This window comes from Equus asinus, chromosome 2 (assembly GCF_041296235.1).
Source record: "Equus asinus isolate D_3611 breed Donkey chromosome 2, EquAss-T2T_v2, whole genome shotgun sequence".
In the NCBI taxonomy this organism is placed as follows: Eukaryota; Metazoa; Chordata; class Mammalia; order Perissodactyla; family Equidae; genus Equus; species Equus asinus.
Window position 1 is genome coordinate 119,767,270 of NC_091791.1, and position 22,000 is coordinate 119,789,269.

General features: G+C 38.5%; 1 protein-coding gene across 1 annotated transcript in view; it reads left to right on the forward strand.

Moving 5' to 3' along the window:
* Positions 1-22,000, forward strand: part of GABRG3 (gamma-aminobutyric acid type A receptor subunit gamma3) — a 591,608-nt gene that overhangs the window by 508,967 nt on the left and 60,641 nt on the right. The window contains exon 6 of the mRNA XM_044763427.2: positions 6,650-6,787. Coding sequence (XP_044619362.1) covers positions 6,650-6,787 — 138 coding nt within the window. The remainder of the gene's footprint in view (positions 1-6,649; positions 6,788-22,000) is intronic.

Below are 22,000 nucleotides of genomic sequence, written 5' to 3' on the forward strand. Positions count from 1 at the left end.
AATATAGAAATGACTGATGGATTTGAAAATAAAAAATTGTTGATTTCAGTATGTCAAACTTATAACAAAAATATTAAAAGAGAGGAAACAAGTGGGAGTAGGAGGCCTTCTGCAAATAATTCAAAATTACATCTCAAAAAGGTCGTTGTAAGCTTGCTAAGATTTGGGTGGGCCCCTGCAAGTGGGGGCCCCATGCTTCCACTCCTGTTAGCATCATGGCTCATCATCTACCTCTGCTCAAGGCATTCACTACCGCTACCATGGTGGTGGGGCTCATCAATGGCTGTGAAGCCTTCTCAAGGGTAGGAAGTGTTCAATAAAATGCCCCCCAAAGAACAGGGATGTTAATATCAGGTCTTTGGGAAAATTGCAGCTGATATGTTGTTGTTTAAAGTGTTGATAATTCTTACTGATGTTTTTATGAAAGAACCATCACTATCTGCATCTCCACAAAGATCAAGGCAGCAAGCAGTTTGGAAAGCAATCACCTTTCTACTCGAGAAAAGTGGATTTGTTAAAAGGGTGGCTGGTGTTTTCCATGATAGAGTATTTTTTTTTTTTTTGATGAGGAAGCTTGGCCCTGAGACAACATCTGTTGCCAATCTTCCTCTTTTGCTTGAGGAAGATTGTCCCTGAGCTCACATCTGTGCAAATCTTCCTCTGTTTTGTATGTGGGATGCTGCCCCAGCATGGCTTGATGAGCGGTGTGTAGGTCCACACCTGGGATCTGTAACTGTGAACCCCAGGCCACCGAAGTGGAGCACATGAACTTGACCACTATGCAACCAGGCCAGCCCCTACAGTATGTATTTTTGAGGGAAATATTTTAAGTTGAGGAACTTGGATTTGGGGAATGTGGACAATCAGAACAAGTGGAGACCACTGTAGTACAGTGAGTGAAGGCATGGACTTTAAAGCCAGATGATCTTGGTTTGTTCTCTAGCTCTAACTTAGGTGCATTACTCAGTGTCTCTGTGCCTCAGCTTTCTCGTCTGCAAAATGGGTAGAGCAATATTTACATCATTAGGATCACTATGGGACTGACTACACACAAAGGCCCTGAACATTGCTTAGCACATGATTACAGTTACATGTGAGAGCAATATGATGATGATGATGGTGGTGGTGATGGTGATGGTGGTGATGATGATGGTGATGATGATGATGATGGTGGTGATGAGTAGGAAGAGGAGACTTAGAATTCAGTGGCTAAGTAAGGTACTGAAATTCTCCTCCCCATTAACCTTGTCTGTGAAATCTCAACTACAATTTTTCTTTTAAGTTAATGCATGCATCTTCAGAAGACTACAGTTAATTCAAATTTAAATATGTTTTAAAGAAAATGTTGCATATTAATTTATTAGGACATTAGTATTGAATTTTTTTGTGGAAGGGAGGACGCAAAGGGAGTCCTCACAAACTTAAAAAGGAATGGAGGTTTTATAAAAGGAGAAGTCAGGTAGGATGAAGTTGAGAGAAGCTTTTGGGTTTGCACAGACCTAGTTTTGTTATGCAATTTTGTCAATTTTGAGTTGTTTGGCACTGGGTAAGTTATTTAACATTACAGTGCTCAGATCAGTCTAGAAAAGGATAAGAAGATTAAATAGAAAATGCAGGTAAAAATTCTATTGAGCCTATTGGTTCTCAATAAATAGTAGCCATCATTTGTTATTGTTATTATTATTATTAGAATTATGGCATAGGGAGATTGACCTTGGAATGGTGGTGTGAAAACCTCAAAGACCACTTTCCCACAAAAGCAGTGAAAATACTGACAAAGAAACTAAAATCAACCATTTCAGAATACTAATGAATTAACCAAAGTCACCAATAAGACTGAAAGTTACCTATCCAGGAAAAATTTCTGGACCTCAGAAAGTCAGTGGAACCTGTGTATGTCAACTTGGGGCTATTCCCTTTCTCCTTGCCTCCCCAGCTCAGTGACATGGTAGCTGTGAAAGACCTGCAGTCTCATAATGAAAGTAGAAGATTGACCTCTTTTGGGACTCTGTTAAGAACTCTGTTCAGAGCACAGTCAATATTTTGTCAAAACTAGCAGTACTTGGGAAGTCTCCATTCCCTGGATATTGTGGCTATTTGATTTAACTAAGAGCTCAGCTCAGCAAAAAGAGCAGTATCCCCAGGGAATCATAGAAAAAAATAGAAATCTTCTGGAAAAATTGCATCTGCCTAAGATTGTAATATCAATTGGTGCAAACAAGGGTCCAGGCGAAAAAAAGAAAAGAAAAAAGTAAAAGGAAGTCCTAGAGAACTAGGTGATCACAGAGAAGTTCGAAAAGTATTGGTGAATTCCTGGAGATCCAGAAGAATGCTGTACACATGTGCAGAACTGTGTGCATGCCAAGGAAAGACTAGGGAAAGGAGAAGGCCCAAGTCACTTACCTCTGGCCTTGAGGATATATGCAAGCTGGAAATTATAGCTAAGCCCATCTCATAAACTGTTTGAAGTTTGAAGTCATGCCTTCACACACAGATCCCCTTGGAAAACATAGGAGGAAATACAGGTAAGACACCTAAGGAAATAGTCTGACAGATGATTGACTGACCACTAAATTTTAATGAACCAAAGGTGAATCCTAGAAGGCAAGGGTTTAAAATAAAAACAAGAGCATAAAAGCAACAATAACAAAAAGCTAACAGAGAACTCAGTGGTCAAACATTGTAGGGAATATAGATCTACTCAATTAGTTCAGAAGTGTCACTAACAAATAAGCAGAAAGAAGAAAAACAACAACAAAGCCAAAAAGACCAGAAACAACAACAAACCCTGGAGTAGACAGAGGGTTCTGGTACCAGAGTTGTTACAATATATTATCTAAAATGTCTGGTTTCCAAGAAAAAATTATAAAACCTGCAAAGAAATGGGAAAGCATGACACATATACAGGAACAAAAGCCATCAGTAGAAATTACCCTTGAAGAATCCCAGATGTTGGATGTACTAGACAAAGAGTTGAATTCAGCTATTTTAAATACATTCAGAGAATTAAAGTAAACCATGTCCAAAGAATTAAAGGAAAGTGTGACAACTAGGTCTCTCCAAATAGAGAATAGAAGTGAAAAGATTGAAATTACTAAAAAGAACCCAATAAAAATTCTGAAGTTGAAAAGGACAATGACATAAATTAAAAAATCGGTAGCCAGCTACAACCATAGATTTGAGTAGACAGAACAAAGGATCAGAAAACTTGATGAAAGGCCAATAGAGTTTATCCAGTGAGAAGAACAAAATGAAAAATGGATGGAGAAAAACATACTGAAATGCATAGACCTGTGGCACATCATGAAGATTACCAGCACACACTTAATGGGAGTCCCAGAGGAGAAGAGTAAAGAAATAGAGCCAAAACTATTTGAAGAAATAACAGCCAAAAAAGTGACCAAAAAAACCCACATTAGTCTATACATCCAAGATGATCAGCCAACTCCAACAAACTCAGAGATCCACTCCTATCACATCATAATCAAACTGAGAAAAGTCAAAGAGAAAGAGAAGGTTTTGAAAGCAGAAAGAGAAAAACAATGTAACATTTTAAAGTAAGTTTCAATACATTTAATAACAGATTTATCACCAGAAATCATGAAGTGCAGAAGACGATTAGGTGACATCTTCAAAGTTCTGAAGGAAAAAGACTGTCAACCAATAATTCTATAACTAGCAAAACTCTCCTTGAAAAATGAAGCATAGAGAATCAAGACAAGTCACAGAATGGCAGAAAATGTTTGTAAAATATATATATCTGATAAAGGACTTGCACCCAAAATGCGTAAATAACTCTTAAAACTCAACAATGTGAAAACAACCCAATTGAAAAGTGAGCAAAAGATCTGAATGGGCACCTCACCAAACAAGACATATATATGGCAAATAAATCCATGAAAAGATGCTGAATATCATTAGTCATTTGGGAAATGCAAGTTAAAACAGTAAGATACTGGACCAGCCTGGTGGCACAGCGGTTAAGTGCACAAGTTTGGCTTTGGTGGCCTGGGGTTCGCAGGTTCGGATCCAGGTGCAGACATGGCACTGCTTGGCATGCCATGCTGTGGCAGGCGTCTCACATATAAAGTAGAGGAAGATGGGCACAAATGTTGGCTCAGGGCCAGTCTTCCTTAGCAAAAAGAAGAATATCGGCAGCAGTTAGCTCAGGGATAATCTTCCTCAAAAAAAAATAAATAAATAAAATAAGATACCACTCATACCCACTACAACTATTATAACTAAAAAGTCAGACACTCACAAATATCAGAGAAAATCTGGAGAAATTGGAACCCTCATACTTTGCTGGTGGGACTTTAAGGTCTAGCCACTTTGGAAAAGAATCTGGCAATTCCTCAGGATATTAAACATGGAGTTACCCCATGACTCAACAATTCCACTCCTAGGTATATACCCCCCAAAATAGAAAACATAGGTTGACACAAGATCTTGTACACAAATGTTCATTATCACATTATCCATAATAGTATAAAAGTAGACTCAACCAAAATGTCTATCAAATGACAAACAGATAAACAAAATATAGTATATCCATACAATGGAATATTATTGAGCAATAAATGGGAATGAAGTATTGACATGAGCTACAATGAGTGAACCTTAAACAAATTATGCTAAGTAAAGGTAGACAGTTATAAAAGATATGTTGCATGATTCCGTTTATATGAAATGCCCAGAATAGGCAAACAATAGACAGAAAATATATTAGTGGCTGCCTAGGACTGAATAATACAGGTGGTGCATGCAAGGAGGGAGAATGGGGAATGACTGCTGATGACTGTGGGATTTCATTTTGAGATGTTGAAAATTTTCTAAAAGTAGATCATGGTGACAGTTGCACAACTCTGAGAATATACTAAAAACCACTAAACTGTGCATATTAAGTAAGTTTTATATCGCAATAAAACTGTTTAGCAAAACAAAGTTAAAAAGAAAGAATTATAAAATAATGTACCTTTTCTAATTATGACAGTCTAACAAGGAGATGAGGCAATTGAGACAGCAGCTAATGGCCAAGTAATATGTTTGGTCTGTTCAGGCTGAGTCTAAGTGCCTTAACATCAACGTTGTCAAGTTAGCAGAGAGCAAGTGTCCCTGCGATGTTGACAGTAATTTCACAGAGCAATCCACAATCAGAAAGCAGGAGGCACACCTCTCCTCTATTTCAGTCTTTCTTTCTTTTCTTTCTTTTTTTTTTTTGATAAGGAAGATTAGCCCTGTGCTAAAATCATAGGCAATCTTGCTCTTTTTGCTCCAGGAAGATTAGCCTTGAGCTAACATCTTTGCCAGTCTTCCTCTATTTTGTATGTGGGCTGCCACCACAGCATGACTGCTGAGTAGAGTAAGTCCTCACCCGGGATCCAAACCCACAAACCTGGGCTACTAAAGCAGGGCACACAGAACTCAGCCACCAGGCTGGCCCCTCTATTTTCGTCTTTGAAAAAATGAGCCAAGCTAGCAATGATGGGCAAAAAGGAAAAAAATGGAGAAGGCGGATTGTCTATGAGTTTTTGCAAGCTGATCTAAATGTTTAATTAGCAATTTTCAACAACTTTATTAGCATATTTGCAAAAGTATATGTTTGTCAGTTCAGTGCTTTTTGTACTCACTATAACTCATCAAGGTGGTGCATATGTTTCCTCCTTCCAGAGTCATGCCTGTGTCTGCTATGAGTCAGTAAAGGGCTAATAATGCCAATGCTGTCATGTGTTGAGTGACAAAATGAGATCTAGTCCTGCTCTTGAGTATGGTATGCCCCGTGGGGTACACCTCACTGCAGGGCCTGGAGACGGGACAGAACCACAGAAAGCAAGGGCTCCAGGTCTGCCCTTCTACCAGCCCAGGGAGCTCCAGCTCAGAGTTAATGATATGGTCCCAAGCACTGTTCAGAAGAGGGGATCCAGGAGTGGAGAAGCAAGCATCAGGTCAATCTCTGGCTTGGGCTCACGGAGCCCACAGACCCCTGGTAACAGCACCAGCAGGAGTGGGGCAGAGCCCCTATCCATGACACTTGGCTCTGGGCAGGTTGCCAACACTGGGCCTAAGGCAGCAGAAACACTAAAGCATCTTGCTTCCTGGAGTAATTAACCAGATGGGAAATGGTCTCTGGAAAAGACCAAAATTCGCAGATAATGTCAGACTAAGAGTCAGTTGACCTATGGAATCCTAGAGTGATTGCCTTATTAAATTCATCTTTCCTGAGTTCTGGATGGACTAAGTTCTGAGGAAGGGTGGAAGGTGTGATAGGAATGGGCCAGGCAGTTAGATCTTGGTGTCTGGGTGCTAGTGAGACTCTGACGAGCATCTCTACTCTATGAAGGTTGATTACAGCTGTGGCTCTCCAAGACGAAAGAAATAAAGACCACTGCCTCCCCATGTGCTGTGTCCACACAGACAATGGTGAGGCTTGTGGCTAGGAATCTCCTGCTGATCATGAAGATCTGCAACAGAAACCTTCTGGGTTAGGTGGCCTTTGCCTATTTATTTTTGGAGTTCTGTGTGTTTGAGGAAAATTTGGACAACAAATATGACCTAAAATTTTAACTCCTAAGTGATCAGAATTATAATTTTGACATTAACGTTTTATAAACCTACATCATTAAGTGTTAATATTTGTTCTATATTTTAGATGGCTACCCCAAAGAAGAAATGATTTATAGATGGAGAAAAAATTCAGTTGAAGCCGCTGATCAGAAATCCTGGCGACTTTATCAGTTTGACTTCATGGGCCTCAAAAACACCACAGAAATTGTGACAACATCTGCAGGTAGGAATTAACTCAAGGAAGTGTACCTCTCAAAAAAAAGATCCAACTTTTTTCCCACTGATGCCTAAGGCTCTGTATAGTCATACCTTTCATGTAGAATTCCTTCATGTGTTTGTTTTTAACCAATTATATTCAGGCAACTGATTTGTAAGTGATATTTGAGGTAAAACAACTGATTCAAAAGTGAAAATGTTTTTTTAAAAATGTTTTAGTTGGGATGGGAAAAGGGTGATTAGAATTGCCTTATGTTTTTGAATTGAGATTGTTTGTACTATGTCTGTAAACCCAACTAAGATTAGTCACTACTGACCATATTTATATAACAGTTTTACTAATGAGAGTTCTACAGCTTTCCACACACATAATAAGCATCAAATATTGTGGAGAATCTAGGGCAGCCTAGCTGCATAGTGGTTAAGTTCGTGCGTTCCTCTTCGGCGGCCCAGGGGACGCTAGTTGGGATCCTGGGCGCGGACCTACGCTGTGATGGCATCCCACAGATAAAATAGAGAAGGATGGGCACAGATGTTAGCTCAGCGCTAATCTTCCTCACACATACACACAAATTACTGAGAATCCACAAATAAAAGAAACTGGTGTGAAATGTCTTTTGAATTTTAATTTCTAGCTTCCTCCTTTCCTTTGCTAGCAACTCTATTTTAAATTTAGAGTTTCTTTTAGAATATATTGAAGATAGTAATTATCCACCTATTTGATTTTATTAAGTGATTATTATATGCATATTATAAAGCATATAATTAAGTTAAAAGAGATGCTTTACCTATTAATGTCTTTGAATTTTTTTTTATTTTAATAGGTTTCTTGTTTGTTTTTTGGTATTTACTTATACCTACAGTCCACTATTTTGCAACTGGTTTTCTTCTGGCAGGATATGGGGTGCAGATGAGATTGGAATCAGCTTTTCTATTGATCTTATTATTTGTTGATATAAATGATTTATTGGCTCTTAAAAACTCCATAATAATTTGTTTCATGGATGATTGAATTAAGATGTAAAGTTTCATAGTTAGCGGTAAATATCTTTAAAGAATGGGTCAAATTCTTGATAGAATTGTAAAATAGAGGACTATTTACATGTTAAGAAAGGTCTTAAAAGCTATTTGATCAATGGAGAAAAGCAAAACTTCCCTATAGGTTCCTGGTGGTAAAGGTGAGAAATGGCATCTGTGTTTAAATATCAAACATGAATAAAGTTAAAGGAATGGGAGATTTTAAGTTATTTAAATGAACTGTGGAGGCGACATAAAGGAAAATGATTTTCTCAATTATGAGTCACCTACATTAATATGTAATTCTGCTCTCTGATTGTTGAAATGAGCTAGCAGACCTTTAGTGTGTAAGGCAGCCCAAAGGGGGGCTCATCAAACAGGGAGGATAGTTCTAGCATTTAAATGTCAGACATGACAAGCTTTTCCTTTCCTGGAGTTCTTCAGAAGATGTTAAAGGAAAGGAAACACAAAGGCAAGTTGAACACACTGGCTCAGGGGTTTTGAAATTGATGATAGGAGAAGAGGAGCCCAGGGAAGTGGCAAATGTAGGGAGATGTGGAGTAGAAGGAATGGTCTCAGCAATTATTGTGTTAAGTGTTATTGTGGTAAAAAAAAAAAAAAAAAGTATGAAAAATATTCACTGGCAGCAAGAAGCTCTCAGTCTCACTAGGAAAGCATGGTAGACAAGAGAGATTAATGAACAAACTAGGAATTTATACACCAGCATAACAAATAGATATATCATGCTCAATTTTACGGAAGACAGAAGCAAAGTTGAGGGCAGTCTATTACCAACAAGAACTGACTTTCCCTGAAATTTGTTTTCTCGTTCAAGGCAAAGACATCATTCCGTGAAGTCAGTGAATGTATTGGTATTGATGGAAGGATGTTCTCTATCTGCTCTTCTTATATGGCTTCTCCTATTTATATATGAAACTTCACATCATATTGAATCTTATAAATCACTGTGGCTTCTCTAGAAAATAAGCAAAAAATATATTCTAAAGAAGTAAATCTGCATTAAAGAAATTGAACTCACTTGCTTCCAACAAATCAGATGCTGTTTGAAGACAGGACTGAGATGTAAATGATGGATTTTCACTTTTTGTTTCTAGTGCTTCCAGGGGTTCAAGGTGGTCACCACTGCCCCATACCTGTCTGCAACAGGCCAGAGTGCCCTAGATCCTGTTCTCCAGTGGAGAGGACTTGAGCCATCACCATGATCACTCTTTTGCATACTCCTTCAGCTCCCTTTCCCCTTTCTTTTGCACAAAACCTAACCTTATTAAATCTAGCCCACTACCCAGTACACACTGCACTCATGCAGCATTATGAGGCAAACAAACAAACAAACAAATAAATAAATAAAAACACACAACTTCCATCACTGGTCTCATTTGAAGTCCTTGGCCATGAATTTCAGGTGAGCCTTAAAGTAAACATACTATGTTGTGCTAGTCCAATATTTCTCAACCTTTTATTCATTATCACCTCTGCTAAGGAGTCTTTTTGGATATTTTTTTTCATTGTCACCTTGCCTTGAAATAGTGATGCTACAGATATGCTTGTATATTTTCTCATGTACCATGGCCTTTTGGAGGGCTACACATGGTAATATCCAAGATTTTTCACCTTCCCACCAAAAACACATTTTTAACCTGTTAGAGGCAATATGACTTCCATTAAAATGTGCATTCTAGTCTATTTATTCTCCCTCTCTCCTAGATGGCTAGTTCCTATTTTGTTCTCAGTCTCAACCTCTGACAGCTCCACCTTCTCCCTGACTTTCCACTGGGGACCTTGCTCCTCACCATCCCTAGAATGCTGAAGCAATCAGAAAACTTCCAACACGTTTGCTCACCTCTTGCAATTGCTGTCCCATAGTATTGCAGGTGAACTCCTATTGCTTATCCATGTGTGCTCTATGTCCTGTTTGTTCTCCACTACACAGGGATTTCTTCAGCACATCACCCTCTCTCTTACACCATATTTTTTTAATTAATTTCTACTGGATCATTATAGCCATCAACTTAAAAACTAGTTGTTATTTCCCTGATCTTCAAAGAAAAAGAAAAAGATTATTTCAGTCAGGTTTCCAGCAGGCAACAAAGGGCACACACAAACTAGGTAATTAAGAAGAAATTAATATAGAGAAGAAAATATTTACAATCCTGCTGGCAGTTCTTAGGGCATATTGCAATAAGTCATTGTGTTAGGCAGACTAGTGGCCCCCAAAAATGTCCATGTTCTAATTCCCAGAACTTGTGAGTACGTCACGTTACATGGTAAAGGGAAATTCAGCTTGTAGGTAGAATTAAAGTTGCTTGTCAGCTGACCTTCAGATAGAGAGATTATCCTGGATTATCTAGGTGGGCACAATGTGGAAAAGGGAGGCAGAAGAAGAGAGTCATGAGATGTGACTCCAGAAGAAAGGCACAGAGAGGTGCAACATTGCTGGCTTTGAAGATGGTGGAAGGGGGCCACCAGCCAAGGAATTCGGTGGCTTTAGACGTTATAAAGAGCAAGGAAATTAATTCTAGAGTCTCTCAAAAGGTACAGCCTTTTGACCCTCAAAAGGAACACAGCCCTACTGATACCTTGATTTTAGCCAAGCAAGATACATGCCAGACTTCTAATTTAAGGAACTGTAAGATAATAATTTTTTGTTGTTTTAAACCACTAAGTTTGTGGTCATTTGTTATAACAGCAACAGGAAACTAACACAGCTGTATCCATCTACCAGCTGTAACATTGGGGCTGAACAAGTTGATATCCATGCTCCTGCAGTAGAATCATGCTGGCAGGGTCCCTACGGCCAGATGTGCCCAGAAGGTGAGACCCACAAGAACAAACCTAGGTAAGACAGTGTTTGGAATACCTTCCTGAGATTGGATCCCTCTCCTGATTGTCCTAGACCTGTGAAGTTCTTTGCCTGAAGGGGATCCAGCTACTGAAGTTCACCTGCATTTCCAGGGAGAGTCCTAGGATCTTAGATTATGCAAGATCCATTCAGGCAGCTAGCTGTGGGGCTGTGAGTAAAATACTTTCCCCAAGATCTGTAAAGCTCTTTGGTGATTATGCCATCTCAAATTCAGCACCATGAGCTGGATGACCTTGACTACAGTAATGCCAGCTAATGTATAATATGCCAGTTGCTATTTTAAATGTTTTACATGAACAAACTCATTTAAACTTCACAATGCCCACACATGATTGGTGTTAGGACACCCAAAGCTCATCAAGGTAAAGTAATGTGCCCACTGCAAGTTATTGGTGAAACTGGAGTGCTCTGAAGCCTGCTCTCCTCAGACTACCTTTGTCATAGAACCCAAGTTAAGCTTATGGACATGGAAGGATTATGTTGCTAAAGGATGTTAAATATGAGCAAAGTGAGTTTTTGTTAAAACGCCATGATAGAGCAATCTAAAATATTTAAGAAGTTGTGGAAATGCTCATAATGTACTGATTTTTTTTTAGTATTTTCTATACAAACTTTGCTATGCCCTCAAAAGTATTTTCAACCACTGGTCTTAGATTCAATCATCTATTAAATCATTTACTTGCAAAAGAGTTTTCAGAAAAGCTGGAATATGGACATTTCTTGATCTTAAGTAATCTCCAGGCTAGAAGGGAATACAAGGAATTAGAATTTACTGAGAGACGCATCCATATAAATGTGTCCCACCAACTGCTGCAAGAGCGAAGAGGTGAGGCAAGGCCTCATTGTTGCCACTTCAGGGAAGAGTTCACGTGTGGTCAGGGGTCTCAGCATCTCCCCACTGTCTCATAGAGGTCACCAGTATTCTACGAGATATCAATGTCAGTGTTCGCAGAATTGTTTCCTAACCACAGCAATCAATCAGGAAACACTACATACTTCATTCTCCTCCTGAAGATGCCTAATGTGTCAAACACAAGGAAAAAATGTGTTAAATAAATCAGTCTGTGTTTAATCCAGCACTTCTTAAATTCTTTGCACTAAAAAGTACTTACTTGTGGAATATCCAATAACATTCTGGTTGGCATTATTAGTCTGCAAAACATTACTCTGCTGTGTTACTTATGTATAATAATATTGTTTTCTAGATTTAGAAGACGTTGAGTATTAAGTGCCCTGTTTGAGGCAAAATGCGCAGCAAAAAATACCCCACAAAATCAGCATGCTCATCAATAATTAAGCCTATTTCTTGGACAAATATCAAACATTTACATATGCCTCTCACAAGTACTGTGATAGAGGAAAAGAAGAATTGCATTCTGCCACAGAAAAGTTTACAGATTTATTTCTTATTTAAATTCTTATTATGGAGAATAATAATTTCCTTCAAGTGAATTGATCTAGTCTTGCCAATACTATGACCCATAAGAAAATTAGAAAGTATCTGAGTTCACACTTTTTAAAAGTTTTACAACCATTGTCAATCTTTTATATAATTACACTTGTAAGGAAACCATCCTTTGGATGATAAAAAAAAAAAACAAATCATATGTTCCCTAATTAATAATCTTTGTATGAACTGGTAGCCACTGATGGGCATTAATCACAACATCCACACAATTTTCACAAGCAAATAGTTGTTGATTATTGGCAGTATCCTGATTACACGAACCAAGAAATAGATTCATTAGCACAATGTGTGCTTATAAAATAAATAAAGTAAAATATAAAAAGAACTCTTTTAGGTATTTCTTTATTTAGTGATCACATTCTTATGTTGTAATGTCTCCAAGTCTGAAAACAAAGACAAGAACAAAAAAAAAAAACCTGTTCCTATGGGAGTTCATCTACTGATAAGAAATATTTGGCTTTTAAACTCTTAAGATCAACATAGTCCAAGTGGGTTTCATGTCATTCAGTATGTTTCTCCACACCATTCTTAGCTTCACATCATCTTTATAGGATCCCCAGAGTGGCCTTAAAAATATCAGTGTGGAGAGATCTGACGTGATGCCCAGCTTCTTACTGAGGGAATTCCTCTCTGTGTGGAAACTCAAGGTTAATAAAACTTGTGACCAGACCTGACGGATCTGAAAAAGAAGTACTATGAGCCCCTTGAAGCCCTAAAGCAGCATTATGACAAATGTCCAACTTTGCCTTGTTGATGAGCTGTTTCATAATCCTTTTAAAGTAAATAAAACATTTTTATTATAGTTGTTCATTTATCTAAAGCCCAATTTGAAGAAGGGAAAGTTAAACCTCTGGTCACAATTAAGGCTTGCAGGAAAGTACAGCAGGGATCAATGAGACTATTTCCTATATATAACTGTACAGCATTGCTGTGGACTCAAGGTAAAGTGAGATGGAAGAGTGATAGCTGGAGCCTCCAAGATGAGAAACCATGCCATGCCTGCACACTGAGTTGTGTTGTTCTGTACGTGTTTTTCTGGCCACATCCAGCATGAATTTAGATGTCAACAGTTAATACAGTTTAATGAATATTCATGAAACACAATTGAGTACTAAGTATGGCTGGCATTTCGCAATGTGGAGGGTCACACAGAGTGTTCCGATGGCATTTTAGAGGATCCTTGTTAGATAAACGTCCTTTTATAGACAAACGTTATCCTTGCTTTCAATCTCCCAACTCAAAATGATGATGGCAATAATATGTACTTACATAATCGCTTTTTTCCCAGAAGATTAAAGCACTTAAAGATCAAAGCATTTCTAACCAGTACTCACAAGGAGATTAAAGCATATCTAACCAGTATTCACAAACCATTGTGAAGAGGATGGATATTATTATTCCATGTTTTTAAACATGTAAATAATTCTATTATAAAACTATGGAAAACATTGAAAACTCTCAGAATCATGAGGCCAGCTGTCCAGCCTCTAAGTGTGTTGCCAAGAGCGGGTACTTTGAGGTGGACTATCTTCACTATACCTCACAGCATCATTACAGAACCTGTGTAAGCACTGTCCTCACTCTAACAATGACATCCTTGGGGCATGTCCTGGACAGCCACTTTTATTTGACTGGTCCTACTTCTCTCTGCTGGGATAATAAGAATATCAAAAATATTACTTATATCACTCTGAGACTTTGATGTAATATAGGGGAAATGTTTGTTTAACACTCCTAAAGACTCTTCAAGAGCATGAGTGACTGTATTAAATTCTGGGCTGCAGTAACAATACCACAAACTGGATGGTTAAACAACAGAAATTTATTATCTCACAGTTCTGAAAGTGGGAAGTCCAAAATCAAGGTGTTACCGGGATTGGCTCCTTCTGAGGGCCACGAGGGAAGGCTCTATCTCAGGCCTCTCTCCATGGCTTGTAGATGGTGTTCTCTCTGTGTCTTCATATCGAATTCCCTCTGTGTGTGTCTGTCTCTGTGTCCAAATTTCTCCTTTTGTAGAAAGACATCAGTCATATTAGTTAGGGGTCCACTCTACTTCAATTTGACCTCATCTTAACTAGTTACATCTGCAATGACCATATTTCCAAATAAGGTCACAGTCTGAGGTACCAGGTGTTAGGACTTCAGTATCTTTTGGGGAACACAATCCAACCCATAACAGTAACCCAGAAAGTATCACACACTCTGAGGATTAGTGTTCTGACAGCATTTGGAAGTGAGACTTTCTCATTGTCCCAGATGCGTTCTTTATACATGGGTTCGCTAGTGCCTTTCATGGTCAGTGTCCCCTCCCAAGTGGACTCCTGCCTTTACTGTAAAGAAAACAGACCATAGGCCAGGGCACTTAGCATGTGTGTGGCCTGCTAACTGGCAACCGTGGCATCACCTGGGAGCTAGTAAGAAACTGAAATTCCTGGACCTCACCTCAAACATTCTGGATGAGAATCTTTCAGGGAGGAGCCCAAGACTCTGCATTTCACAACTTCTACATGTGACTCTGATAATATTGAAGTTTGGTATACAACAGGTGGGCCTGTACAGACTATAGTTTGTAGATGGTATAAAAACTGTATTCCTGTGGAATCACAGCCAATGAAGAATAATCTCTCTCTATGCCTTCTGACTGGCTCAACAGTATGCTTTATTCTTGAGGTTACTGATGCTATTCAACAGTTTAATACACTCTTTACCCCTTCCTCAACTATTCCTCCAAGGATGGCTGCAGCAGATCTTTTCATCTTTATTAGCTAAAAGCCACCTTGCATATAGAAAATCAGAAACTGCACGTCTATATATATATAAAATCTACCAAATGTAGAAGAAATAAGCCTACTAGATTGTCATTCTGACAATTTAAAATGGTATCTCAATAACTTCAATGAGAAAAACCTGCATGGAATTCAAGGAAATATATTTTGGAATTAGATCAGTGGCAAGATATTTGGCTTGAGTTTTCAATAAATTTTATTAATCCAAAAGAAGCCAAATATTTATAGATATGTGTACATGCACAAGTTAGTAGGCACACATGTATTGCCTTGCTCTGTCAGCTTAGGGGGCCTATAAACAACAACAGCCCGGTATCAATGAGCCCAGGTCTTGGTTTCTAATGCCATTCTCCAGTGAAAGGATCCAGGGCTCCTTGGGAAAATGGCTGGTTGTAGGACTGGGGCAGAAGAGGTACAAGATGAGCCTGGAGCATCTTGTTGTGCCGAGAAGAAAGAAAATGTTAAAACACACACACACACACACACACACACACACACAATGATGGGGATACATCAGAGGGACACAGAGTCAACTAAAAGATGTCACAATTGTCAAAGCTGAAACATTTGAGCAACCATATGAAGTAATATTGGATTATAACACATAGATAAACTAAGTATCCATGAGTGTCCACTGATGTAAAAAACTGATTGAATAAATAAATAGGAGAAAATAGACTAATCCTTTGTGCATAAGAATTCCAAGTAATTTACTTAGACATTATGCCTCAAAGAGGTGGAGTCTAACTCCTATTCCTCAAGTGTGAGCTACACACAGTGGCTTCCTTCCAAAGAGTACAGTATGGAAAGGAAGGAAAAAGAATAATTTTACAGAGCAGACATCTGACAAACACTGCCTGAGCCGGGAGATCAATAGTCATATAATGTTGGTGGCATGACCCTTGATATGATATGATGAAAATGTTACTGGACTTCCGGTGTCTTCCTCTCCAAATCACGTAACTCCAGTATAATAAGGAGGAAAACAGACAAGTCACAGTCGAGAGATATTCTATAAAACACTAGAACTCCTTAAAAGTGTTAAGATCCTCACAAACAAGGGAAGCCTGAGAAACTGTCACAACCACTTAAAGTCAGTATAGTGTCCTGATTGGGATCCTGGAACAGAAAAGGACATCAGGAAAAAACTAAGGAAATCTGAATAAAATATAGACTTTAGTTAATAATGATATATCAATATTGGCTCAGTAATTGTAGCAAATGAACCATAGCAATGTAATATGATAATAATAGGGGAAACGGGAGTTAGGAAATATGGGAACTCATGTACTCTCTGCTCAATTTTTCTGTAAATCTAAAAGTGTTCTAAGATAAAAACCTTATTTAAAAAAAGAAACTGAATCATAATGGTGAACTTCTGCTCCCAATTATTATTGAGTGGCTTGCCATATACCAACAATCTCACTGAGATAGACTGGGATAAAAATGGATAAAATAACATTGAAATCTGTTTGAGGACATCAGGTAGGTGCTGAAGCAACCATGACTTGAGGGAACAAAATCTTGGAGAAGCAGACACCACACAGAGAGGTAAACCCAAATTCTGCTGTGGCATTATCCTTCAGGACATTTTCTGAGCATCAGGAAATAGAATGTAATCAATGAATCTAAGTAAAGACCCTGGAAAGAAAGTTGCTATGAAAATATAACTCCTTGGACTGGAGCATCAGTAAGATTCAATAATTAAAGGCCCCACAGGCCAGAATCCCAGGGAAACAGGTAGAAAAAGGAAGTGAACTCCATGCCCTAGAAATTTTCTGAAACTGTGAAGAAAGGGAGGTTAAGAAGGCAAGCAAAAAGCCTCTGAGAAGCAGAGTAATGTCTAAAAGCCCTTCAGTGTTGGGAAGACAAGAATTATCGCTGAGGATGCACCAGGAGGAGAGGCCACGATGAGCACACCAAGCTCTGAGTTAGAATCCCTAGAGCACGTGTGCAATAGATAGGAAAGAACTCATCAAATTACAACTCAGCCTGAGTTACCCCAGCCCCTGGTTGTATTAAAGTGATGAGCCCCAAATTTACTGAGCAAAAAAGAAAATGATGAACTCTCTTTGAAGGATAACAAAAATTGTCATACAAATTTCCATATAAAGTGTGTGCTGTTACCAAATGAACACAACTGAAAGGAAAAATAATAGAGGATAGACACAGATGCACAGCTGGTTCAGATACCAGAGCTAGCCAGCAAGACTTTAGTTTGGATAGAACTAATATTTTTAAGAGGACAGAGGAAGAGAGAAAATTAATGAAAAGATGGATAATTTCACCAGAGAACAGGAATTTGTAAAAAGCCAAACATTCACATGGAAATTTTAAAACGAAAATTCAAGAATTTTAATTACAAACACAAAAGATAAATTTAATAACAAATTATTTGATGAAGGAAAATATATAATCAATTAACTATAGAATAGATCAATGGAAAATAGCAAAACTGAAGAAAATACAGAGGAAAACATAATGAAAAAGTTAAGAGTGCAATAAATGTGTGGGATATGATATAAAGTTCTAACATAAGTGGAATTGGTAAAGAAAAAAATTAAAAACTAAGTGTCATTGGAATCTCAGAAATGTAGGCCATAGAAAATGGGTTAGAAGCAATATCTGAAGAAATAATGGCTTAGAATTAACCTAGATAGATGAAATCACGCACTCAAGAATACTTGATTAAGGATGGGTAATGCAAAGGAAACCCTGATCTGCTAAAGACCAAAGGCAGAAAGTGTGTCTTTAAGTATCTAGAGGAAAAAAGACACATTAGTTTCAAAGAAGCAAAATTAACACAGATGTCTGACTTTTCACCAGAAGTCATGGCAACCAAAACACAATGGACTTTGAAGTGTGAAAAGAGACAGAGAATTTTATAGCCAACAAAATAGCCAATAAAAATAAAGGTAAAATAATGTTTTCAGGCTAAGGGAAAATAGGGAGGAAAAGAGTTTGATTTTGTGATCTCTGCCGCAAGCTGCTGCTCCTCTCTCTTGTGTGAAACCTTTCAGATATTTGTATGCTAATTCATTTCTTTGCCACATCAAGGCTACCCATAACGTCCATTTGAACATAAGTCCAGTTGTCTAAAATCACTTGGGCAGGACACACAGTACTTTTTATTGTGCATATGGAGGCATCTACAGTAAGCTTTGTGAAATGGGCCAGAAATGTGAAACATGATCTGTAGTGGGCATACTTACTGGAAAGCTTAAGGCATGCTCAGAGCAGGCTTAGAAGTAGCTTTGTAGTTGAGGCAGCCCTAGCAAAGGCCCCATGACATCAAAGGAGAAGATCAAGTCAGAAACCTGGGGCCCCAAATTAACTGCACTAGTAGCTTTTCCCCTAGTACCTGTTTTATTACAAAGCCCCAAATAGGCCCCTCCAAGGGAATAAAGTTTTTATAGTCAAAGTAACCATGAGAAAGAGCTGCTCTTCCATGACTATGGCAAAAGTAACATAGCTTGATGTGAATATCTGATCTTTTTGAAGTTTATTCAAACTTTAAGTTTAGCAGCTTCTGTAAGTAATTCTCCAAACTCCAAAAAAATTCTTTGGTATATGAAGTTTTATATATTTTCAGTGTTCAATATGTAGCTTATGCTCCAGCTTATTTTTTAAAAATGTTTTCTCCAACAGTGCCGGTGGCAAAGAGCGAGCACAGAGGTTAGAAATGCTGGAGTCAGACTGCCTAGGTGTGAATGCAGCAGCACCGCTCACCTGCTGTCTGACCTTGGGCAACTTCTGTGACCCCCTCCATGTGCACCTCTCATAAATGAGAAGGAAATTGCCTTCTCTTTTATAGTGCTGTTGTGAATTTCAGTAGACTAACATATATAAAGTGCATAATTGCCATGCGTCTTTATAAACATTATGTGTTATTATTGCCTTAATGTACTTCCTGTGAGGGAGAATTGTGAGGTTCACACATTCACTTTATTTAGTAAATAGTCCGTTGTCAGCTGTTAGCATTTTATTTAATGAGACATGCTTTAACAGAGCCCTATAGTGAGAATTGTATCTTGAATGCAAATAGGAATATATGTTTAAAATAGCTCCTGCAGAAGAAATTCTAAAAGTAGTATCTTTTGGCTTTTTGTCATTTTTGTCTGAGTGCAATCTGAGTAATAAATCAGTCTGAGTTTCAGAGTCAGAATTTCAAAAATAGCAACAGTCTTTCTTCACGAGATTAAGTGAAAAATCTTTCAAGCCCACTGTGCTCACCCTCCAACTCTGATTTAGAGAGGAAATGAGGAAAAAGCTCTGCTTGGTTGAACCAACTGCTTATCCACTAAGAAAATTGAAATTCTATGGTATAAATTGTTAGCACCCGAGAGGAGTCAACTGCCTGCCACAAGACATGCCAGTAGCCAAGAGGCAAGGTGATAGGAGAGAAGGTTTTTTATTATAGCTTGCTAGCAAGAGGGAAGATGGCCTATGTTGGGGAGGAAGACATTTCCTCTACCCTCTCTGAGTTCTTCTGGCCGGAAAACAAATTAAATTCACATGAGACAGAATAACAGGAGAAAATGAAACAAAGCTTTATAACATGGATACGTGGGAGAGGCTCAGGCAACCTGAGCAACTCCTCAAAATAGCCAAAGCTACCACCTTAAATATCATCCTCAGCTAAAGACAAAGGAGGATGTTGGCGGTGGGGGGAGTCAGTTACAGGAGGTTACCAGACAAGTACAGTAATCAAGATGCAGATTTAAGTCCTTGTCTTCTGCATTGATTAAGAGTTTCTAGAGATAAATTCATCGCCCCTTCTTCCTGGTACAGAGAAGGAGACACCTTTACAGATGGAGATTTACTTTACAATGTAAATGCCTCTTAACAAAGGGTAAGTAAATTCCACTTTTCAGAGTCTCTTTCCTGTCTGCAGTTTTCAAAAGTAACCAGCCCCAAATAATCCTCATGCCAAAGAGACATATCTTGGGGTGGGCAATACCAGTCCCCCACACCTATTAATGTCCAAAAGAACCGTCTTACAGAACAAAGACTACAGACCAGTTATATAGGGGGCTGGTCTCTGGGTCAGGGAGGCAGCTGGTTTCCCAGTTGGGGCAGACATCTGGTCTTAGTTTTTTGTTTTACTCGATATGCATCAGAGACTGAAGCAATGCCCTATACCCTGATCTTTCAGTTGTCATTGATGATGGCTATCAGCATAGACTCTCTGCCTGGAGGTGTTCACATTCCTAAAGAACTCAAAAGAACAAAGTTGTCAACTTAAAGCAGCTAGGAGGGGCTATAAAATCTACAGAGTATGTCTGGGCTAGTTAATCAGAAGTCATTCAAAGTTACAATATGGTTTCTTTTCTACAATATGGCTTCCTATGTCAACCTTGTGTTAAGCTGGTATCAAAACCCAATATAACTATGTCTATTCTTTTAAAACCAGATTTTATTACTCCTTAAAAACAAAATTATCTTTCCATAAGACTTGAACAAATCATAGCATTAATAAATGGTGAAGGTGGTAATTATACATGTAGCATTATAAGGTTTCCATTTGCCTCTTGTCTTGCACTTTGAGGGAGGTAGGACAAGTGCCAATATCTTGATTAACAGATGAGGGACTGAATCTCAGAAAGAGCAGGGATGGCCAAGAGCAGTGCACCCAATATGTGCTCCAGCTAATGCTAGACTCTCTCACTGTGAGGCCAGTGGCTTTTCCATGATATCACTGCTACAAAGAGGTAACTTTACTCCCTGTAACTCTTGGTTTTCAGAATATTTTGTTTTCTCTGGTCCAGCATTGGGTTAAGCATCACTGTTTGGAATATTCTCTGGCATGGGTATTATATACCTTTTTTTCCAATATGGAGTTACATTACTGCTTCCAGTCATTTGATCAGAAGAAAAGTCTTAAATCTGTACATTGGCATAAGAAAGCATGATAATTTGAAATTATCTATAAAAATAATTGTATTGGGGCTGGCCTCATGGCCCAGTGGTTAAGTTCGTGCACTCCGCTTTGGCAGCTGGGGGTTTCTCTAGTTCAGATCCTGGCACAGACAAGGCACCACTGGTCAGGCCACACTGAGATGGTGTCCCACATATCACAACTAGGGGGACCCACAACTAAAATATACAGCTGTGTACTAGGGGGATTTTGGTAGGAAAAAAATTAAAAAATAATTGCATTATTGTTGAAATTTAGAACTCTGGCAGAGAATGCTCTAGTATATTCCTATGTTTAAAATGCTAAATAACATTTACTGTTTTATATGCTTATTTTGATGCTACAATAACCCTTTAAGGTAATTATGTTATTATCCCCATTATACGGGTGGTAGCCTAAAAAGTGTCTTAAAGTCTTAAAAGTGACTTTCTTCATGAAAACCAATGGCAAGCTATCCTGGTTCTAGCCTCAAGAGAGCTCTTGAGTGCTTCTGTTGAATGCATTACTCTAGAAAGTGCTGGGAGAGTCCTGCTCAGAATAGAAGTCAAACAACTCTCCTAGTCCTGTGCTAAATCCACCTGGAATACTTTTCCTGTTTATGTCCTAGCAAGCACTTCAGACCACTCTCCTTCCTATTCCCTCCCACAACAGTCTGGTTAACTTCAATCATCCCTATATTCTGAAGCATCAATATCTTCCAGAAGGAAGCCATTGTTAAGAATCTCTCAAAGACCAGGTAAAGTAGGACAGCTATTTACTTCCACAATGTCCTGATCTTGCCGGGGTAACACTTATCACGTCGCATTGTATTGTGATTGTACCAAAGAGGAAATATGAGACATAGTTGAGAAGAAGAACTTTGGAGTCATTCTGCGTGGGTTTAAATTCCAGGCCTATACTTACAAGTGTGTCATCTTGGACAGTTATCTTACATCTCTGAGACTCAGTCTTCTCATCTGTAAAATGGGGAGGACAGTCCTAGTGCCTGCTTCATAGATAAGGATCTTGTGAGCATTAGATGAGTTTGAAAGCAGCCAGTAATCATTGCCTAGCATTAATTTTATGTGTGTTTCTCATTAGATTGATCTGTTTGTATCCCAGGGATCTAGCAATGTAATTAGCTCAATGAAAGTACTTGATAGATATATGAA